Genomic DNA, 17,371 nt, shown 5'->3' on the forward strand with positions numbered 1-17,371 from the left:
TCCTGGTGGGGCCTCCCCTGGAGCCGAGGCTCCACATCTATAGATGTGGGCAGGGGGAGGCAGGACATTTGGACACCAGTGTTTTGACAGGATCCTGCAGAAGGGATGTCATGGCTAAGTACCGGGCACTTTCAGATAGCCCAGGCCTGCCTCCACCTGCCCGGGATTCTCCCGCACTCACCTGGCCCCTGAGCTCTGGCCCCCAGTCTCACCTGGGGAGGAGCCACGATCCAGGTAACAAAGCCACAGCACAGGCTCACTGGCCTCCCCAGGGAAGAGGGCATAGCACGTGCAAAGGCACAGAGGCCTGGAGGAGAGCTGGCGGGAGTCCCAGGAGCCTCTCAGCCTGGTGGGGTCGGGGTGGGCGCTGCTCCGCTGCACCCCCAGTCTCCACAGCCGTGTCATCCACACCTGGCCAGGCCAGTGGCCTCCTGCCCACTCCCCATGCCCTACCTCTGCCTGTGCACTCCCACATCTAAGCTCAGGTCTGCACTTGAGTCCTGCCTCCTCCAGGCCAGGCCCATTTCATCTATGGGTGGGGGAGAGGAGAGCTCCCGAGGGCGTCACAGGGTGCCAGAGGGTGTGGCAGCAGCCTCAGGACAGAGGCTACCTGTCCTCAGAGCCTGTGGCCCTAAGAAGTTCCCCCTTTCGCCCCTTGCAGGTGCCCCACCCTCGATGCCCTCACTGGCCGTCCAAGCAGAGCTCAGTTGAGGACGGGGGTGGGTGTGAGGGGTGCAGGGTGCTGGGTGACTTTGGGAAGGTGGAGGGCGATGCCGAGCTGGGGCAGGCCTCAGTCTGAAGCCCGGTGGACGGATGTTGGCGTGGGCGGGGCAGGGGGGCTTGTCCACATGGGAGCGCCCCCCCCCGACCAGTCTGGCTGGACGATGGGGCAGGAGCGACACCCCTAACAGGTGAGCTGGGTGAGCTTTCAAACCCTCCCAAGAGTGGTCAGGAGGGCTTCACTGCCACTTAACAGATACGACACTGAGGCCAGAGTGCGTCAGGGTTGACCTGGGCTGCCAGCACGACTTCCTCTCTGCTGGGCCCCTTCACCCCACCTCGACAAGAGTCTTGGGCACGCCTGCCCAGCAGCCCCACTGACCTTGGGTGCTGAATGTTTCGGCAGCAGCACCGACCCTGTCTCAGTCCTGTCTCTTAGTGGCATGGGTGAGGTCACTGTGGCCACTGAGGAGAGGGGCCATTGGCCCAAGTTTGCTGCCCCCACCTGGACCCAGCCTCCCATGCTGGGTTGCTCTTCCTCACCTCCCAGGTGAGACCCTCCCTTCAGGACTGCTGCAGGGTCAGGAGGAGTGGGCAGCTGGGGCGGCCCCCCCTTGTGACTGACCTTGGCCCAAGGGGCAGCAGCCAGCCGGGTTCCGCCGGAGAAAGCCAACGGCTATCAGAGGGATCACCCACCAGGGCCCAAGCCAGAGCCCACCCACTCCCAATCCCAGCCACACCTCAAACGCCTGCCACAGACACCCCAATAAACGCACAGAACCCCACCCGGAACTCCCACCCCCCACAGACACCCCCAAGCCCCACCCATACCCTCACCCCCGTGCCCAACACCAGCCTTGGGTGGGGAGGGCAGGTGAATTAGGCTGGGCTGGGCAGGGGTCTGGCCTCTGCCGCCTGTTTTTACCTCCGCCCACAGCCTGGGCCAGCCAAGTAGTCAATATGTTTATTTTTCAGGGCGCCTGAACTGACTTCGAGGAAAAGCCGAGGGGCAAGCAGGGAGGAAGGGGCGCGGCCTACCTTGGGGAGGGGCCTGTGTACTGCTGGCCTCAGTCTTCCGGAAAGGCGGCCTCTCCACCCTGAATCATGGGATGTGTGGCCCAGCTGTGGTGTGAGTGAGGACCGGCTGCGACAGTCCTGCCTGCCTCCAGGTCCCTAAGGACGGTGGGGTCAGGAGCCGGACCCCAGGGCAGGGGGGCCCAGGCTCAGCCAGAATGTCCGTCCCATGACTCGGCTTTCTTCAACCGACCCAGCCTGTGCTGGCCCCGAACCCGTCCACGGGGTGCTGGCAGCCGATGCTGGGTGGCACAGGCAGTCCAGGGGCAGGATGAATGGCCTGGCTGGGGCCTGGAGCCCAGTGGGGGTGCCCAGGGCTCAAGGATGGGGCCTCTGCATGGCCCCATCAGACCCTGGAAGGTTCCCTGATGCCCGAGATCTGGCCCTGCATAGGAGCAGGAGGCCTGTCCCACCATCCTTCCCGGGGGGCTGCCCCTGAGACCCTCTGAAGTCTCTCCAGGTTTCCAAGATCATTTTCAGAGACAGTGGCACGGCGGAGCCTGGCTCCCATCCACCATCTGGGTGGAAAATGGAGATCAGACTCTGAGAGGGTGATGGGCCCAGTAGACATTCCTGCTCTGTATCCATCTTCTCTCCTTGGGAAGGGTGAGGCACAGTCCCCACCCAGGAGCTGCAGCAGCCGGGGAGAGGGTGCAGGCAGGCCTGGAGGCCCCTCAGAGCACGTTCTAGGTCCTGATGGGACCTGCAGCTGTGATTTGGAACAACTGGAAGAATGAGAATCCAGGAGATGGAGCAGGTGGGGGCACTGGCAGGGGCGTGGTGGACCGTGGGGAAGGGCAGGGCCAGAAGCAGGTTGGGTCATGAGGGAGAGCATCCCCCCCACCTCGCCAGGGGTGGCTGCACCTCCCCGGGTCACCCACCTCGTCCCTTTCAGAAAAGGGGAGCTTCAGTTGGGGGGCTAGCCCAGGGCCACTGTGGGGGACCAGCCATCGGAGTCAGACTTGGGGTGGGTGTCCCTGGCCTTCTCTGCCCCTCCCCTGCACCACAGAATTGCACCCACTCCTTCCCTGCTGTGCTCAGGGCTCCTGGCCCTGGAAAGTGGACTGAAGCACCCAGGGGGAGCTTGGGGTCTGGAAGGCCGAGGGTCTCAGGTTGTGGAGGTTCCTGGTCCTCCCCTGCAGGGCCCTGGTCCACGGGAGGCCCTGGGGGGAGGCTGCTCTGCCGTTCAGCTGACTGTCAGCAGGTGGTTTCCCACGCCGGGCCACACACAGAGGCCATCACTCTGCCACCCCACTTTGGTCTTCCTCCACTTCCCCAGTCAAAGCACACTCCCTGGAGCCCTGCTGGGGTGGGGGCGGGGCTGGCAAGCCGGTGCCTGATCAGCCTGCCCGCGGTGTCCCTGGGAGGGGGGAGCCCACATTTCAGCTCTGGGTGAGCAGCCAGGCTGGCCCTGGGGCCCACACCCATGGAAGACCATGCCTGAGGGGCCCTGGGTCTGGGGAACTGTCCTCTCCCTCCTCGGGGCTCCTGCAGGACCACAGTATCTCTGGATAAACACCCCCAGCCCTCCCAGATGGAAGCTTGGTGTCCCTTTCCTTCTTGGGGAGCAAGGGTGGAACCCAGGCACTCCCTCAGATCACTGGGTGGGGGCCCTCCCCGGTTGCAGAGCTCAGAGAAGACCTAGCGCTAGTCTGAGGGAGGCTGGGAGCAGGTCGGAAGACCCCAGCCACCCCACATCTGTCTCCCTTTTTGGGCGCTCTGAGGTCTTCCATTTGGGGGTGGGTGAGGGCAGGAGCGGGCTGGGGGCGGGCTCGAGGGCTGCACAGCTCCTACCTAACAGGAATCTTTGGTCCCTGGGGTGAGGGGCACTAGCTCCCAAGCCTCATGAAGATGGGTAGGGCATCCAGGTGGTGGCAGGAGGGGCCCACGCAAGGCAGGGTGTGAGTCTAAATGATCTGAGGCAGAGGAGGGAGGTGCCCCATCCCAGAGGTTGGAACTACGAGCACGGGTGAGGGATTCCCTTCTGCAGCTCTGCCCTGCACCCCCTCAGATGCCCTCCCATGCTGGTGTACCTCCCACCTCCAGCCGTGAGGAAGCCAGTGAGTGTTGTTGGTGCAGGCAGTTGGGGGTACCATCTGATACCCCGTGGGGACCCCCTTCCTTCCCAAGGGCCCCTATAGACACCCAGGGTCCAGGCCAACTCAGCAGGGCTTCACCTGGGAGGCCCAGGCCAAGTTGCTGCTGGAGGCTTGGGCTGTGCTTCCTGCTTTCTTGTGTGTGTATGCCTATGTGGCAACTTCTTTAGCATTTGGGGGTGAGGGTGGTCGGGTCCTGGGCCGGGGTGGCAGCTAGACCAGCTCAGCCTCTATGAGTGCTAGGGCTCTTCTGACAGGGGGTGGGGGTGGGGCAGTCTCCCAGCATCTGAAAAAAAAAGCAGAAGGCCTCAGTGGACTTGGTGTCTCAGAAAGGGTGGTCGGATGGTGAACTCTGGGCCAGGAGGCCAACACCACCACCATTCTGCCCACTCCTCTGTACTGTGCCAAGGCGGGTGGGCCACCCCATAGGCCTCTGGAGGGGGGTAATCTTCCAGGACACTCTGTCACCCTGTCCAGGATGAGCTGGAATCTTTGCCATAAATCCCAGAGACACCAATGCCTGGCCTCCTGTAGTCCCAGAAGACTCGGGTGTCATTTTGAAGTAGGTTCAATGGAAAGTGGTCCTGTGGCTCAGGGGCAGCCACCAAGTGGTGTCCTGGGCCCAGGCCACCAATGGCCACACTCCCTGGTGCCTCCTCAAACCTCAGTACTTTCCATCTTGCAGATGAGAAAACCGGGGGTTTGAAGCTCCTTGCCCAGGATCAGCCAGGATCAACGCTCCCCTTAGATGAGTGTCCGCGGGGTGTGGGGATGTGGAGTATGCCTTGGGGCCCCCGCCATACCCCCAGCACAGCCAGTTCTGGGAGCGCGAGAGGAGGGGCAGCGCCTGTTATCTGCCTCAGCAGCGCACAAAGCCACAGGGGGAAACGGAAGTCAGAGAGGACGGAGGCCTTGCCCAAGATCACCCAGGCAGCGCGGGCTGGGGGTTGGGGGGCCGGGGCGGGTGTCGGCCCCGAGGTTTGGATGGGGGCGCAGATCCCAGGGGGCTTGGCCAGGGAGGCCTGCAAAACCCCAAAGCTGAGCCGAGAGGCGGGAACCCCACGGGGTCCGCGGGCACTTCGCGGCGTGGGGTGCGCCTGGATGCGCGCGCTCACCTGTCAGAGGGCGCGGCTCGGGGCGCGGGGGGCGACGGGGGTCACTGCGGGACCCAGTTGGGCTCCCATCAAGCCCAGGCAGAGGGAAGCGAGCGCGCACAGAGTGGGAGATGGAGGGGCGGGAGGGGGCTGCGCGCCCGGGCTCCCAGCCCAGCGCCAGGGGATGGCGAGGCTGGGGGGCCGGTCTGAGGGCGCGGGGGAGCGGGACTGGTCGGGCGAGAAGGCACAACCCGCGCCGGTGTCCGCGCCGTCGGGGAGCACTGGGGCGCCCCTCCCGCGGGGTCCATGCAGGGCGGCGCCAGGCGGCGGTGACGTACACTGGGGAAGTGCCGCGCGAGCGGCCTGAGTCGCCCCCGGCACCGCGCCCGGCAGCTAGGCGAGCAGAGACGCGCGGCGGCCGAGCGGCAGCAGGTAGGCACTGCCCGGGTGCTTCCGCGGCTCCGGGACTGGGACCCTCCGAGTCGCCCTGGCGCTGAGTCTGCACCCGGCGTGGGAGCGTCCTTGGGGTCCGCGCTTTTGCCTTTCGCCCTCCTGGTCCGGGGGCGCCCCGGGCACAAATGAGCCCCCCCCGGGCGGCCCCCATTGAGGGCCCCGGGGAGCCAGCCGCACCCCTCCGCGCCCTCGGACCCGAGTCACGCGACCTCGACTTCCCCGACTCATCTGGGCGCCCCTCCGTCGGGCAACCCTCGGGCTGCAGCTCCGGTTCCGGTATAAATAGCTCGGTTCGCGGCGAGCGGCTGGGGCTCGCCGGCTATATTTGGTGGGGCTAACGCCCCCTTGCCGCGGCCCGTGCCCCCTTGCCGGGGGGATTGGGGAGCACGTGCGCTCCAGGCCGGGGCGCCCGGGTGGTGGTGCCCGAGGGCCCGTCCTCTCTCTCACCTCCCTGTTCTTACCGCTGCCCTAAACACTCACCAACCCAAACCTGCCCTCAGGCAAAGGCTTCTGATCCAGTCCCTGGGCAGAGAGAACGGGGACCCCCCTCCAGGATCAGACTGGAGTCCCTGAGCTCGCCTCACCCCCCTCCCAGGCCCCTAGCCCTGGGAAAACCAGGTGGGGCCTCAGGGGCCTTGGTTTACTTACCTGAAAAGTGGGTTGACAACTTACCTACATGGATGCTGGCCCAGGCCCGTGGCTGGCAGGCCTGTGAGTGGAAGGGGAAGCAGTTGGGGTCATGGCCGCTGGGGTGGGGTGGGGTGGGGTGGGGTGCCTGGATTCTGGGTGAGGGACAAAGGGGCAGCCCAGGGCCCAGAGTGCTTCTCTGTCCCAGATGCACTAAGCTGCACACCCAGAGGTGCCTGGGCTGACAGGATCACTCTGTGTGATGACCATGGCCAGGCTGAATGGTCTGAGGGACAGGAGGTGGCAGCTGGACCAACGGCCTTCATGCAGCCGAGGTCAGAGGGGCTTGTCCAAAGCCAAGGGCATCGTGGGTGCTGTGTGGGTTAGTGGGTTCAGGGGTCCACTGCCTCATTCTGAAGGCCCAAAAGTCTTCAGGGGTCAGATGGGCACTGGCAGGGACAGGGACAGATGCAGGAGTGTGTCCTGGAGGATGGACTGGGCCCTTTGGGCTCAGCTGTTAAGGAGTTGCTCCCACGGTGGGAGGTCTGCCCCCAAGGGGCTCTGAGGGCATGGGTGGTAGTGCCCAGACAGGTGTGGAGCCTTCCTGCCCAGCAGTCTGTAGTGTAGACAGTGCCTGGGGTGGACTTTGGGAGGCCTGATCCCAAGACAGGCTCTGTAACAACCCCATGTGACCTTGGGCAGGGCCTGATACCCAGGAGGCAACACAGCTCTCACCCACTCCAGCTGTACACCTCAGTTTGGAGGGCAGAAGGAGCGGGAGGTGTTCATGCTCCTCAGGACACTGGCCAGGGACAGTGTGTGGAGCGGGGTCTGTGGGGTCCCACGCACTGGCTGGTGGTGTCCGTATGACAAGGCTGACTTGCACGAGGGCGGTCCTCCCAGAGACCTGGCAGGTGTGGAGGGGGCCAGTTCAGCCCCCTCGAGGTGAGGAGCCCAGCAGAGCGACCCCAGGGCCCCGGGCTGGCCCTTCTGGGAGGTGACCAGTGGAGAAGACAGCCAGGCAGAGCGATCAGTCCATTGGAGACACCTCCGGATCAGGCAGGATCAGGCCTCGGGCGCACTGGGCCCCGACACAGGGGCGGGGCAGGAGCGGACAAGGCATGGGGCTCCTCATGGCTTCGCCTCGGCGGCGAGTGCAGACCTCCCGGCTTCAGTCTCCATCTGTGAAACGGGCTGTGCGGGGAAGTGGGTCCCGGAGACCCGGAGTTCTCAGTCAATGTTGCTAGCTCCAACTCGCGCCTACCTGGCCCAGCCCCAACGAGGGGACAGTGAAGCGGGCCCCGCTCTGTGGGAGCCGCGGGGTCCCCTTCGGCTCTCGGGGACGCCCAGTGTGGCTCCGGGGCTCGCTGACCCGGGCAGTCCCGCGCCTTGGCTGTGCGCTCTGGCCAATACGGTAGCGGGCGGGAGGGCGCCTACTCCAGGCAATACGGCGGCGGCTCCTCCCTTGGCGCGGTCACGTCCCCCACGTCCCGCGCGCGGCCATGCAGGGGGGCTGGGGCGGGGCCGTGCGGAGCATCCTCTCTCCCAACGCCCCACCCCAGCCCCCCGCTGCCGGCGAGGTCGGCCTGACCCCCACCTGCCCAGCCAGAAGCTGGAACGGGAAGGAGCGTCCGTTGTCCGTCCTGCACCCTCGGGTCCGGTGGGGGTGGTGGTGGGTGGAGCTTAGGGTCCCTCCACATCCTCCTCCCCAGCCGTTCTCCCCTCCTCAGCCACCTCCCCTCTCCTACTTGTTCCAAAGGCCCTGTGGTGGCGGGAGCTGGGAACCCAGTTTTGGTGGAAGGGGGCCCCTCTTGGCTGGTGGGGCTTGCCGACACAGAGACCACCTTCTGGGCCTTGGCCTTAGGTTACAGGCTTTCGGGTTGGGGGGCTGTAGGGAGTTGAGGAATGGGACAAGGTGGCCACGTGGATGGGCAGGCCAGGCACTCGCAGGCTGGGCAGGGTTGGGTCAAGGCCTGGAGGGGGGCAACTTGGGCCTGCTCAACTACCTCCTGGCCCCTCCTCATTGCCCACTGAGCTCTCTAGAGGAGGGGGCTCTAACAGGGTAAGCACAAAAACATCCCCAGGGCCACTCTCGAATGGCCTTCTCCTGTCATAACAGGGTGATGGTGGTGGAGCGGAGAATGACTCAGAGCTAGGGGCTGGCCTGGGGCGCAGTGTCCAATCTGGTGAATGAGGCCACTGTTTCCACCCCACCGGCCCCTGCAAGAGGACGTGAGCCCACCTGAGAGTTTGCAGGGGCACTGGGCATGCGGTGGAGAGCTGTGTGGTCAGTGGAGGTGGGGTGGAGGGCCCAGGCCACCCACTGCCCGGCTCCCACCTCCCCAGAAAAAGCCCCAGTCACCTCCCTCCAGTCACAGCTCCTAACACAGGTGAGGGTAGGGCTGAGGTGGGCATCTGGGGTCCTTTCCCCCCTCTTGGGAGGGAGACAGGCACTTTGACCAGTGGTGGATGGGTGAGAGTGTCCTGGATCTTCTAGTTACCTGTTTGCACAACAGGGGCAGTGGGGGAAGGAAGAAGGGGAGGTCCTCCCTCCTCCTGAGGTGCAGCACCCTCTTGCCTGTCAGCTACCCCCATGGGCTTCAGGGGCCTTGGGGCTCGAGGAGCCAGGTGCTAGCCACCCTGGCCTGCTTCCCTGTTGCTCAGGCATGTCTCCCAAGCCTCCTGGTGCGGGGAAGAGTCAGGAAGAAACGTAATTGCCCCTTTCCTGCCCTGCCCACCTAGAGCTAGTCTCCAAGGACTAGAAATCCAGTTAGGTAACTGGCCAGCCTAGGAAGTGCACCGACTAAGCACCTGGGACAGGCCACAGGCTCTAGGGCTGGGGGCCCCCCCGCACTGAACCCTGCTCCCTGGGTTCATGGCCTGCCCTGGGGACTGATAGGCCACAGACCCAGGACCCAAGGTGGGTGAGGGGACTGCCCGTACAGAGGCCTAAGGAGCAGCGGCAAGCTGTGGCTGGATTGGGGTGGCAGAAGGGGTCTGGGAGGTGGTGAGGCCAACAGGATGTGAGTTCAGGGCTGGCTCTGAGGTAGGCGTGTGGGGTCGGGTTGGGAACACATTGGTATGAGGTTTGCACTAGCTCTCCGGGTGGATGTGTGGGGGTGGGGGTGAGGCTGGACACTGTCACCACCAAGATGGCATTCAAAGTGGGTGAGTGTAGGCAGAGAAGGGGGGCACTGGGCAGAGGGGTAATGCAGAAGCTGGAGCCTGACCCCAGCTGGGACCCTCACCCAGATAGCCAGTGGGCCCCTGAGGGAGCAGCTGGTGGGAGCCCTTGATTTGGGAGGGCACAATGGACGGGTCATTCTGAGGGACCTCTGTGTACATTCCTCTTTGGGCCGGGACCTGGGGGGCAGCCCCTGGAACCTCACCTGACCCAGAAACGGGCACATACACCCCACCTGGGAGATCAGCTTTCTGAAGCCCAGAGGGCGGGTTATTTCTGGGCTGCGTACGTGGTTTGCATGCTTCTCTGGGAGACTAAATGTCACTGCGAGGACAGCCAGCCGGCATGTGCTCACAGATGTGCTGGTGCCACCTCCCTCTGCGCTGCACTGAGGGTCTCTGACCGGCCCCCAAGGGGGCTGCTCCTCTCACCCTGGGTTTTCCTTGGAACACCAGCCAGCCTGTACCCAAGCCTGCCTCTTCAACATGACGGGCTGGGCTGATGAGGACATTTTGCTTTTGGAAATCCCAGCCCCTTCTCCACCCACCCCCTAAATTCACAGAGCACTGCTGAGCGAAATCCCTTTGCCCCCAACCTAGAGCCCCCCAGTCCTCCAACATCTTCCCTGCTTGCTCACCACCACCTCCACCTCTGTTGGCAAACTGAAATTCACTAGAAACCTCAGTTTGAGGACCATCTGGTGTGGGGAACAGGGCGGGGGTCATTTCAGTGTGGCTGGCACCCTGGGCTGGGGGGTTAGCTGGGAGAAAGTAGTGTCTGAAGAGCTGCTGGGGCATTCAGGGGTTGGTGGGCGAGATGACCATACTGGGCCTTGGTCCAGGCACAAAAGGTGGCCCCCTCCCCACGTGAGCTTCACATGGCAGCCCCTTGGCCCACGTAGGTCCCAGAACACGCTGAACCCTCCTGCCTCTGGGCCTTGGCACCCATCCCTCTGCCTCCTCACCCTCCCAGATGCTAGTTCTCCTGAGGATCCCGGGGGCCTCCAGGGAGGACCCAGCCCTGGCGGGCAGAGAATGGGGCCTCAAAGGTTGGGGTGCCCATGATCCCCATGGTGCACCAGGCATGGCTGATGGAACCACGGAAATCTCAGAGGGAGGCCCTCCTTTGTTCTATTTTGGAACCTTGGGTTTATAAGAGTTGGGCTATTCCTCATTGCTCGGCCCAGACACACTCCCCTCCTTGGCCTCTACATGGCCCACTTGATTTACTTTAAAAAGCCCACAACCCCAAACATGCCAGGATTCTGAGGACAACCAGCCCCTCAGTGCTCCCATGACCATGACCACTGTCCTGAGTCCTGGGTCTGGGGTTCCTGTGCTTTCTGCCTTAAATAGTGTCACTGCATCAATAAGTATTGCTTAAGGTAAGTGTATCTTAGGAATGTTCCCATTCCTAAGATATACTTATTAGTTTTTTGTTTTTTTTAATATCACTCAGATGCATGTACCTTTTAAACTTAACGCTATCAAGGGGAAGGGACAGCAGCTCGGTACCCCCACCCGGGAAGTTTGGCTGCGGATGACCTTTGTCCATTTGTCCCGTTCCAGGCTCAGGCACCCGGCTGTGTTGTCAAAGCCAGGGCTCTGGAGGAGAACCTAGGGGTGGGCCACACCGAAGCTGTGCTCAGACCGTCCCGTCCCAGGTTCTGTGTAGCCTCAGATGTGGCGGTGGCCACCCAGGGGGCTATGCCAGGTCACGGGTCTGTGCACACATTTGCAGGAGGATGGGGGGCTCCCTTGGCTGGGGTGCCCCCGTGCACCCTTCAGCTGTGTCCCCGGATGGCTGCGCAGCCCTTGGCCTCGGACGCACCCTTCATCCTGCTCACTGAAGCCCAGGAGCCTTCCAAGCACCGGGCAAAGTGCTTGAAAGAGCACTGGGGTCTGAGTGCCGGGAGAGGTGAGGGCTTCTCCTAGGTTTCCCAAAAGTGGCGCCTGTGGCCCTGGCCCAGCTGAGAACCAGCAGAGGCTCTGAAGGTGGACCTCTGGCCCAGTCTGGGGTGGGGGGCAGGGCTGCTGTTCTGCTCTGGTGGGCTGTGTCTGCCTTGTCATCACCCTGACAGCCAGCTGGCTCCTGGAGGTCTGGTCATCAAAGGGTGGTGCCCACGGACAGCAGCTACTTCTTAGAATCACCTAGGATGCCCTTAAAAAACAACCCCCCCCCCAACACCCTTTGAATCAAAGCCCAGGACCTCCCTCCACTGCTGAATCAGAACCTTGGATACCCAACTGTCCACTGAATCAGAGACCACCCCTCGCACTGAGTCAGATCTCAACGCCCCACCACCACTATATCAGAGCCCAGATCCCCCCAGACTACTGAATCAGAGCCCCCAGAGGGCACAGCACCTGTGGTTGTGGTGCTGGGGGGCAGGCTGGAGGCGGGGGGGGGGCGGTGGGGAGCAGGGAGTGTGTCTTATTTTCCACATTCCTTTCCCACCACACTGAAGCTGTGCTCAGACTGTCCGGGGATAGAAGCCCTTGTCCTCATTCCAGAGTCCGGTCCCAGGTTCTGTGTAGCCTCAGATGAAAGAGTGGCCACCCGGAGGGCTGTGCCAGGTCAAGAAGGATTCAAGGAAAAGGGGCAAGGGGTGGAGTCAGGACAGATTATGAAACCCAGGAAGGCGGGCTGATAGGAAGGGGGCTGTGGTGCTGCGTGTGCAGCTCATGCAGGAAGTGCTCGGGCATCGTGCAGGTGGAGTGTTTACACCACTAAGTCAGCAGATACTACACATCAGCGCTTCCCCCACCAGGGAGCTGGTTTATAGCTCACCGCTGGTGGGGAGACACGAGAGCTTCAGTGGGCAGCAAGCGGCTGGATCCAACACGCCCTCCCTTCCCCACGCCTGCAGCAAGGCCTACTCTGTCCTTGAAACAGCTTCTGTCAGGTGAGGTGGGGGCACTAGGCCACCAGGCTGATCTCTGGGATTAGGGGGTTTCTGGAGCAAGGATCAGGGAGGGGTAGGGGATGAAGACGGGAGGGGAGGGGAGGATCTCCAGGTGGAAATCTGCCTGCAGTGTTTCAAGTTACTGGGCCTCAAACGAGCTTAGTTCCTGGGGTTTAAAAGAGGAAAGTTGACCCTGAGCTTCTTCGGGTTTTGGGCCAGCAGTGGGTGCGGCCAGCTCCCTCCTTGGCAGCCTGGGGGCTAGAATGGTTTGCTCTGGTAGGCTGGATGGAAGCGTGTCCCTCCTGCCCTTCCCTCGCCAGAAGGGTTAAACTCCAGCAGCCGACACACCTTCCCTTCCACCTGGGCTGGCCCTGCTGCCCTCAGGCTCCCAAAAGAGCTGCTGCAGGTGGATGATAACGAGATGGGACAAGTCTGGGCCAGCACAGTGACCCCCGCCCTCCCTACCTGCTTTCCCCACCCCGCACCACAGCCTGTGTGAGCCTCTTCTTCAGACTCTCACTTCTTGTGCAGTGCGATCAGAGTGGAAAGGATCGGGGAGCCCTGTCGCCCTGGGGGTGGGAGAGCAAGGCTGGCCACACCTAGATTGAGGTCTCAAGGGACTGCAGCCTAGATCGGGCCCCAGGTCCTCACCAGGGCTGGCTTCACTGCCCGAGGTGCTGGCTGCTAAAACCACACTGCTTCCCAACACAGGGTCAGGCGGGAGGCCAGAGCATGGCTGACTTCCCCACTGGGGTCTGCCCTCCTCAGGAGGTAACTTGAGACATGGCTGAGCCCAAAAAAGCCACTGCCCTTTAAAGCCAGCTGTATGGGAGCAGGCCAGGCCTGAGCGGGGGAGGGAGGAGGAGCTGCAGCTGCTGGTCACCCCAGACCTTCCTGCCCTGCACCCAGCACAGGTGAGGGTCAGAGGCAGGGCTCTCAGGTAACATCGGGCACGTGGCCTGGCCCAGAGCTGAGCTCCTGCTGGGGGCTGAGGCCTGAAGGGAGGGGTGGCCGGCCTGGGTGCCAGCCCTCAGGTGTGTCTCTGTCCCCACACTGCAGGGCTGTAGCTGGGTGACTGCCTGACAACCGAGTCAGCCTGGCTTCCTCTCTTTCTCAGGGACGCGGAACCAGCCCTCCTGGCCATGGGAGGGGCAGTGGTCGAAGAGGGCCCGACGGGCGTCAAGGCCCCAGATGGGGGCTGGGGCTGGGCCATCCTTTGGGGCTGTTTTGTCATCACAGGCTTCTCCTACGCCTTCCCCAAGGCGGTCAGCGTCTTCTTCAAAGAGCTCATACGAGAGTTTGGGATAGGCTACAGTGACACAGCCTGGATCTCCTCCATCCTGTTGGCCATGCTGTACGGGACAGGTGAGGGGCTGTCATGCCAGGTGACTGCCTCTGGGAGTTCAGCAAGTTCAGTTCTGGACAAAAAGGCCTTGGGGTCAGGGGTTGGGTAGCGCGCCCAGCGTCTTCAGCCCCGGTCCCCAGGGGCACCTGGTGGGAAGCCCTCGAGGATGCCGTGGTCTCCAGAGTGCAGACGAGCACAGGCCAAGGCTGTCTGGGACCCTGTCCAAAGGGCTGTGTCTGCACAGCTGTGCTGGATCCCGGAGCTGTTCTTGCTGCCTGCACAGACCAACCAGAAAAGACCCCTCTAACGGGGACCGTTCCTTGTGAGCCATGCTTTGCTTAAAAGATGGGCGAGCGTGACCTGCACGCTGGGCACCTGGTGCCCCTGTGTATCCTGAGCCAGGGGCAAGGAGGCATCAGGGAAGGGCAGGTCTCTCTGGGCATGGAGAGCCTCGGTCCGGCCCCTCAGCTGCTGTCCCCCATCCCCCAGGCCCGCTCTGCAGCGTGTGTGTGAATCGCTTTGGCTGCCGGCCCGTCATGTTCACAGGTGGCCTCTTGGCGTCCCTGGGCATGGTGTCTGCATCCTTCTGTGGAAGCATCATCCAGCTCTACTTCACCACTGGGGTCATTACCGGTGAGTGAGGCCCCGCCAGAAGTGGGGCGGCCGGGTGGCGATGGCTCACGTTGATGGAAGAGAAAGGACCTCCCAGGGGTGGGCAGCTGTGGGGTGTACCCACCCAGAGCCATCCCGTCCCTCGTTCCCCGTCTGTCTCTCCCGGGCACGTGGGTTGGCAACAGGGGCTCTGAACACACGCCGAGTCTCCTCATGTCGACGCCTGTCAGACCCACACATAGAATCGTTCAGGCGGGAGCCCGTGCTGGGGAGAACTGGGGCTGGGCCACCTGCGCTCACCCACCCATTCCCCTCCAGGCTTGGGTTTGGCGCTCAACTTCCAGCCCTCACTCATCATGCTCAACCGCTACTTCAACAAGCGGCGCCCCATGGCCAACGGGTTGGCGGCAGCGGGCAGCCCGGTGTTCCTGTGCGCCCTGTCCCCACTGGGGCAGGTGCTGCAGGACCACTATGGCTGGCGGGGTGGCTTCCTCATCCTGGGTGGCCTGCTGCTCAACTGCTGCGTGTGTGCTGCACTCATGCGGCCCCTGGAGGCGCCCCGGCTGGGTTCAGGTTCAGGGCCTGGGCCCCAGCGGCCACGCCGGCGGCTCCTGGACCTGAGCGTCTTCAGGGACCGCGGCTTTGTCATCTATGCCCTGGCCGCCTCCATCATGGTGCTGGGGCTCTTTGTGCCGCCCGTGTTCGTGGTGAGCTACGCCAAGGACCTGGGTGTGCCCGACACCCAGGCAGCCTTCCTGCTCACCATCCTGGGCTTCATCGACATCTTCGCGAGGCCCACCGCCGGCTTCATCACAGGGCTCAAGAAGGTGCGGCCCTACTCTGTGTACCTCTTCAGCTTCGCCATGTTCTTCAACGGCTTCACCGACCTCACGGGATCTACAGCCAGTGACTACGGTGGCCTGGTGGTCTTCTGCATCTTCTTCGGCATCTCCTACGGCATGGTGGGGGCCCTGCAGTTCGAGGTACTCATGGCCATTGTGGGCACCCAGAAGTTCTCCAGTGCCATTGGCCTCGTGCTGCTGCTGGAGGCCATAGCTGTGCTCATTGGGCCCCCGTCGGGAGGTGAGTGCTGGGGGCAGGGTGGGGAGCGAAGTTCCTCCACTCCCTGAGGCCTGGCCAGGCCTCCGGGCAGTTCCCACACCTGCTCTTCCTGGGGACGGTACTCACCATGGGGGGCTCTTAGCTGGAGGGACCCCCCCTCCCCCACTGCTCCCAGCCTTGTCTAGCCAGGCCACCGTGTACCTCAGCACATGGCCAGCCGGTGTCAGGAGAGAACATGGCCTCTCACACACCCTGGGTCCCCCTCGGTTCACTGTGGGAGGAGGCCACGGGCTTGAGTCGTGGCCCAGGTGATGGCTCCAGGGTGGAGTGCTGGTCCTCCTTTCTGGCTGTCCCCACACGCCGGGGAGGCTCAGAGCTGAAGATCGGGCCGGCTTCTGTTACGTTGGGCTTTTGCTTTATTTTTTGATAACTGAGAAAATAATGGTGTGCGATTAAAATGGTGTGGACGGTGGGAGCAGTGTGGCCAAGTCCCCACCAAGCCTCTGCACCTGGGTTTGGGTCTCTCCAGCCAACCCTGTAGTCCCCCTACCTCCCACTTGGCCTTGGGCCTCTGGCTCTTCCTGCCTGGAGAGGTCTGGGGCGAGGGTGAGGAGGTGCCTGAATCGTCACTGTCTCGGGGTCCCAGGGTCCTTCTGGGGCCCAGGTGGTTCCTATGAGGGCCACCACAGTGACAGGCAGTGGGGCCAGATCCCTCCAGGTGCCTCCACCTGGCAGGGGATGAGGCCCCACCGGAGGCTCTGCTCCAAATCCTTGTCAAAGCCACTCTGCTTTAGCCTCTGAGTCTGTGCGGCCTGGGGGAAGGTGGTGGGGGTGAGGGTGGCTGCCTCAGGGGCCCTGGCCTGTCCCCGGCAGGGCACTGGTGACTGGGGGGATCCGGGGGAAGCTTCAGCCCTGGGCTGACCCTGTCCCCCTGCACTGCAGGCAAGCTCCTGGATGCGACGCATGTGTACCAGTATGTGTTTGTCCTGGCGGGGGCTGAGGTGCTGGCCTCCTCCCTCGTGCTGGTGCTGGGCAACTTCTTATGCATTGGGAAGAGGCCCGAGGCGGCCACGGAGGAGGAGCATCACAAGCCCCCCGAGGACGTGAAGGTGGACTCTCGGGAGGTGGAGCAATTCCTGAAGACAGAGCCTGAGAAGAACGGGGAGGTCGTTCACACCCCAGAAACGAGCGTCTGAGCTGGGGGAGGCCAGCAGGGGTGGCAGGGAACTGGACAGGAACCATCAATGCTCGTATTTATTTCACAAACAGGACTAGCTTGGGCGGGGCCGTTGGCTCCACGCCGGCCGCCCGGGCAGCGGATCATCGCCCGATCAGTGTTTTTCAGGGGAGGTGGCAGGGTGGAAACGTGTCATTCCAAGGTGGATCTGTGGTGAAGCCAAGCCGTGAGGTTATGAGCGGTCTGCACCAGGGACCCCACCTGCTGACCCCAGGGAGCCCGGTGCCCACCGCTGGGCTCAAGGACCCAGAGACCCACGCTTTGGAGACAACACGATTTTAATCAGGGGGCAGGGCCGGGGACAGCTACGGAGTGGGCACTGCCACGACAGGCCTCCCTGCGTGCCCGTGAGCACCCCATCCTGCCTGGTCTCCCCATGCGCCCCAGCCCACCCCTCTTGGAGCGTCCAGTGGACAAAGGTCCCTCCTTCACCTCTGAAGGTTTGAGATAAACCTGCATGTGGGAGGCACCATCTCAGAAGGAATATCTTCCAGGAGCTGCAGGAGTTTTGCTCTACGTAGGGGCAGTATTCTAACTGTTCACCCCAAATCTCACTTTCTTAACAAATAGCCTGGTTATTTTTACAAAGTGGTTCTGGTCCTTGTCAGCCATGTCGGCCTTCTAAGCACTGCTGGTTCTGGACCCTGCCCTGATGGACCCCAAACGGCTCAGAGTGTTCACACAGCACCCTGGTGGCTGGCAGGGAAGGGGCCACGCAGGGGTGTGTCCACTGAAGCTGAGATATACGTGTGGTTTCTGTTCACTGGTGTGTGTTTAAAGAAAATGATCTGCCTTTTTTTTTTTTTTTTTTTTTTGCGGTACGCGGGCCTCTCCCTGCCGCGGCCTCCCCCGTCGTGGAGCACAGGCTCCGGATGCGCAGGCTCAGCGGCCATGGCCCACGAGCCCAGCCGCTCTGCAGCATGTGGGATCCTCCCAGACCGGGGCACGAACCCGCGTCCCAT

At 63.0% G+C, this 17,371-nt stretch overlaps 2 protein-coding genes across 8 annotated transcripts in view; one reads left to right on the forward strand and one right to left on the reverse strand.

Annotated features, from left to right (window-relative positions):
• Positions 1–5,358: 5,358 nt before the first annotated feature.
• On the forward strand, positions 5,359–17,196 carry SLC16A3 (solute carrier family 16 member 3). 6 transcript variants are annotated; one of them, XM_030843188.3, is made up of 6 exons: positions 5,359–5,416; positions 12,019–12,153; positions 13,271–13,518; positions 13,988–14,131; positions 14,429–15,193; positions 16,115–17,196. In XM_030843188.3, the coding sequence occupies exons 3-6, from the start codon at positions 13,296–13,298 to the stop codon at positions 16,366–16,368; spliced, it is 1,386 nt and encodes a 461-aa protein (XP_030699048.1). In that variant the 5' UTR covers positions 5,359–5,416; positions 12,019–12,153; positions 13,271–13,295; the 3' UTR covers positions 16,369–17,196. The 6 variants fall into 6 exon arrangements, with proteins under 6 accessions (XP_030699048.1, XP_060147237.1, XP_060147238.1 ...); XM_060291254.2 differs by having other exon boundaries at positions 5,362–5,416; positions 11,961–12,153; XM_060291253.2 differs by lacking the exon at positions 5,359–5,416 and adding an exon at positions 7,953–8,126.
• The window catches only part of CSNK1D (casein kinase 1 delta), a 38,718-nt gene continuing 37,761 nt past the window's right edge, over positions 16,415–17,371 (reverse strand). Inside the window, exon 10 of one of the 2 annotated variants that reach the window (XM_060291256.2) lies at positions 16,415–16,557. The gene's annotated coding sequence lies outside the window, so the exon portion shown is untranslated. The remainder of the gene's footprint in view (positions 16,558–17,371) is intronic. The other variant, XM_030843181.3, reaches the window with a different exon arrangement.

This window comes from Globicephala melas, chromosome 20 (assembly GCF_963455315.2).
Source record: "Globicephala melas chromosome 20, mGloMel1.2, whole genome shotgun sequence".
Lineage (NCBI taxonomy): Eukaryota > Metazoa > Chordata > Mammalia > Artiodactyla > Delphinidae > Globicephala > Globicephala melas.

Excerpts from the sequence above, each read along its gene's own strand:
- SLC16A3 (XM_030843186.3), top strand. The coding sequence starts at position 11,933 with ATGCAGGAAGTGCTCGGGCATCGTGCAGGTGGAGTGTTTACACCACTA. Across the intron at positions 12,154-13,270 it reads CTTGAAACAGCTTCTGTCAG|GGACGCGGAACCAGCCCTCC; the intron begins GTGAGGTGGGGG and ends TCTCTTTCTCAG. Across the intron at positions 14,132-14,428 it reads CACCACTGGGGTCATTACCG|GCTTGGGTTTGGCGCTCAAC; the intron begins GTGAGTGAGGCC and ends ATTCCCCTCCAG.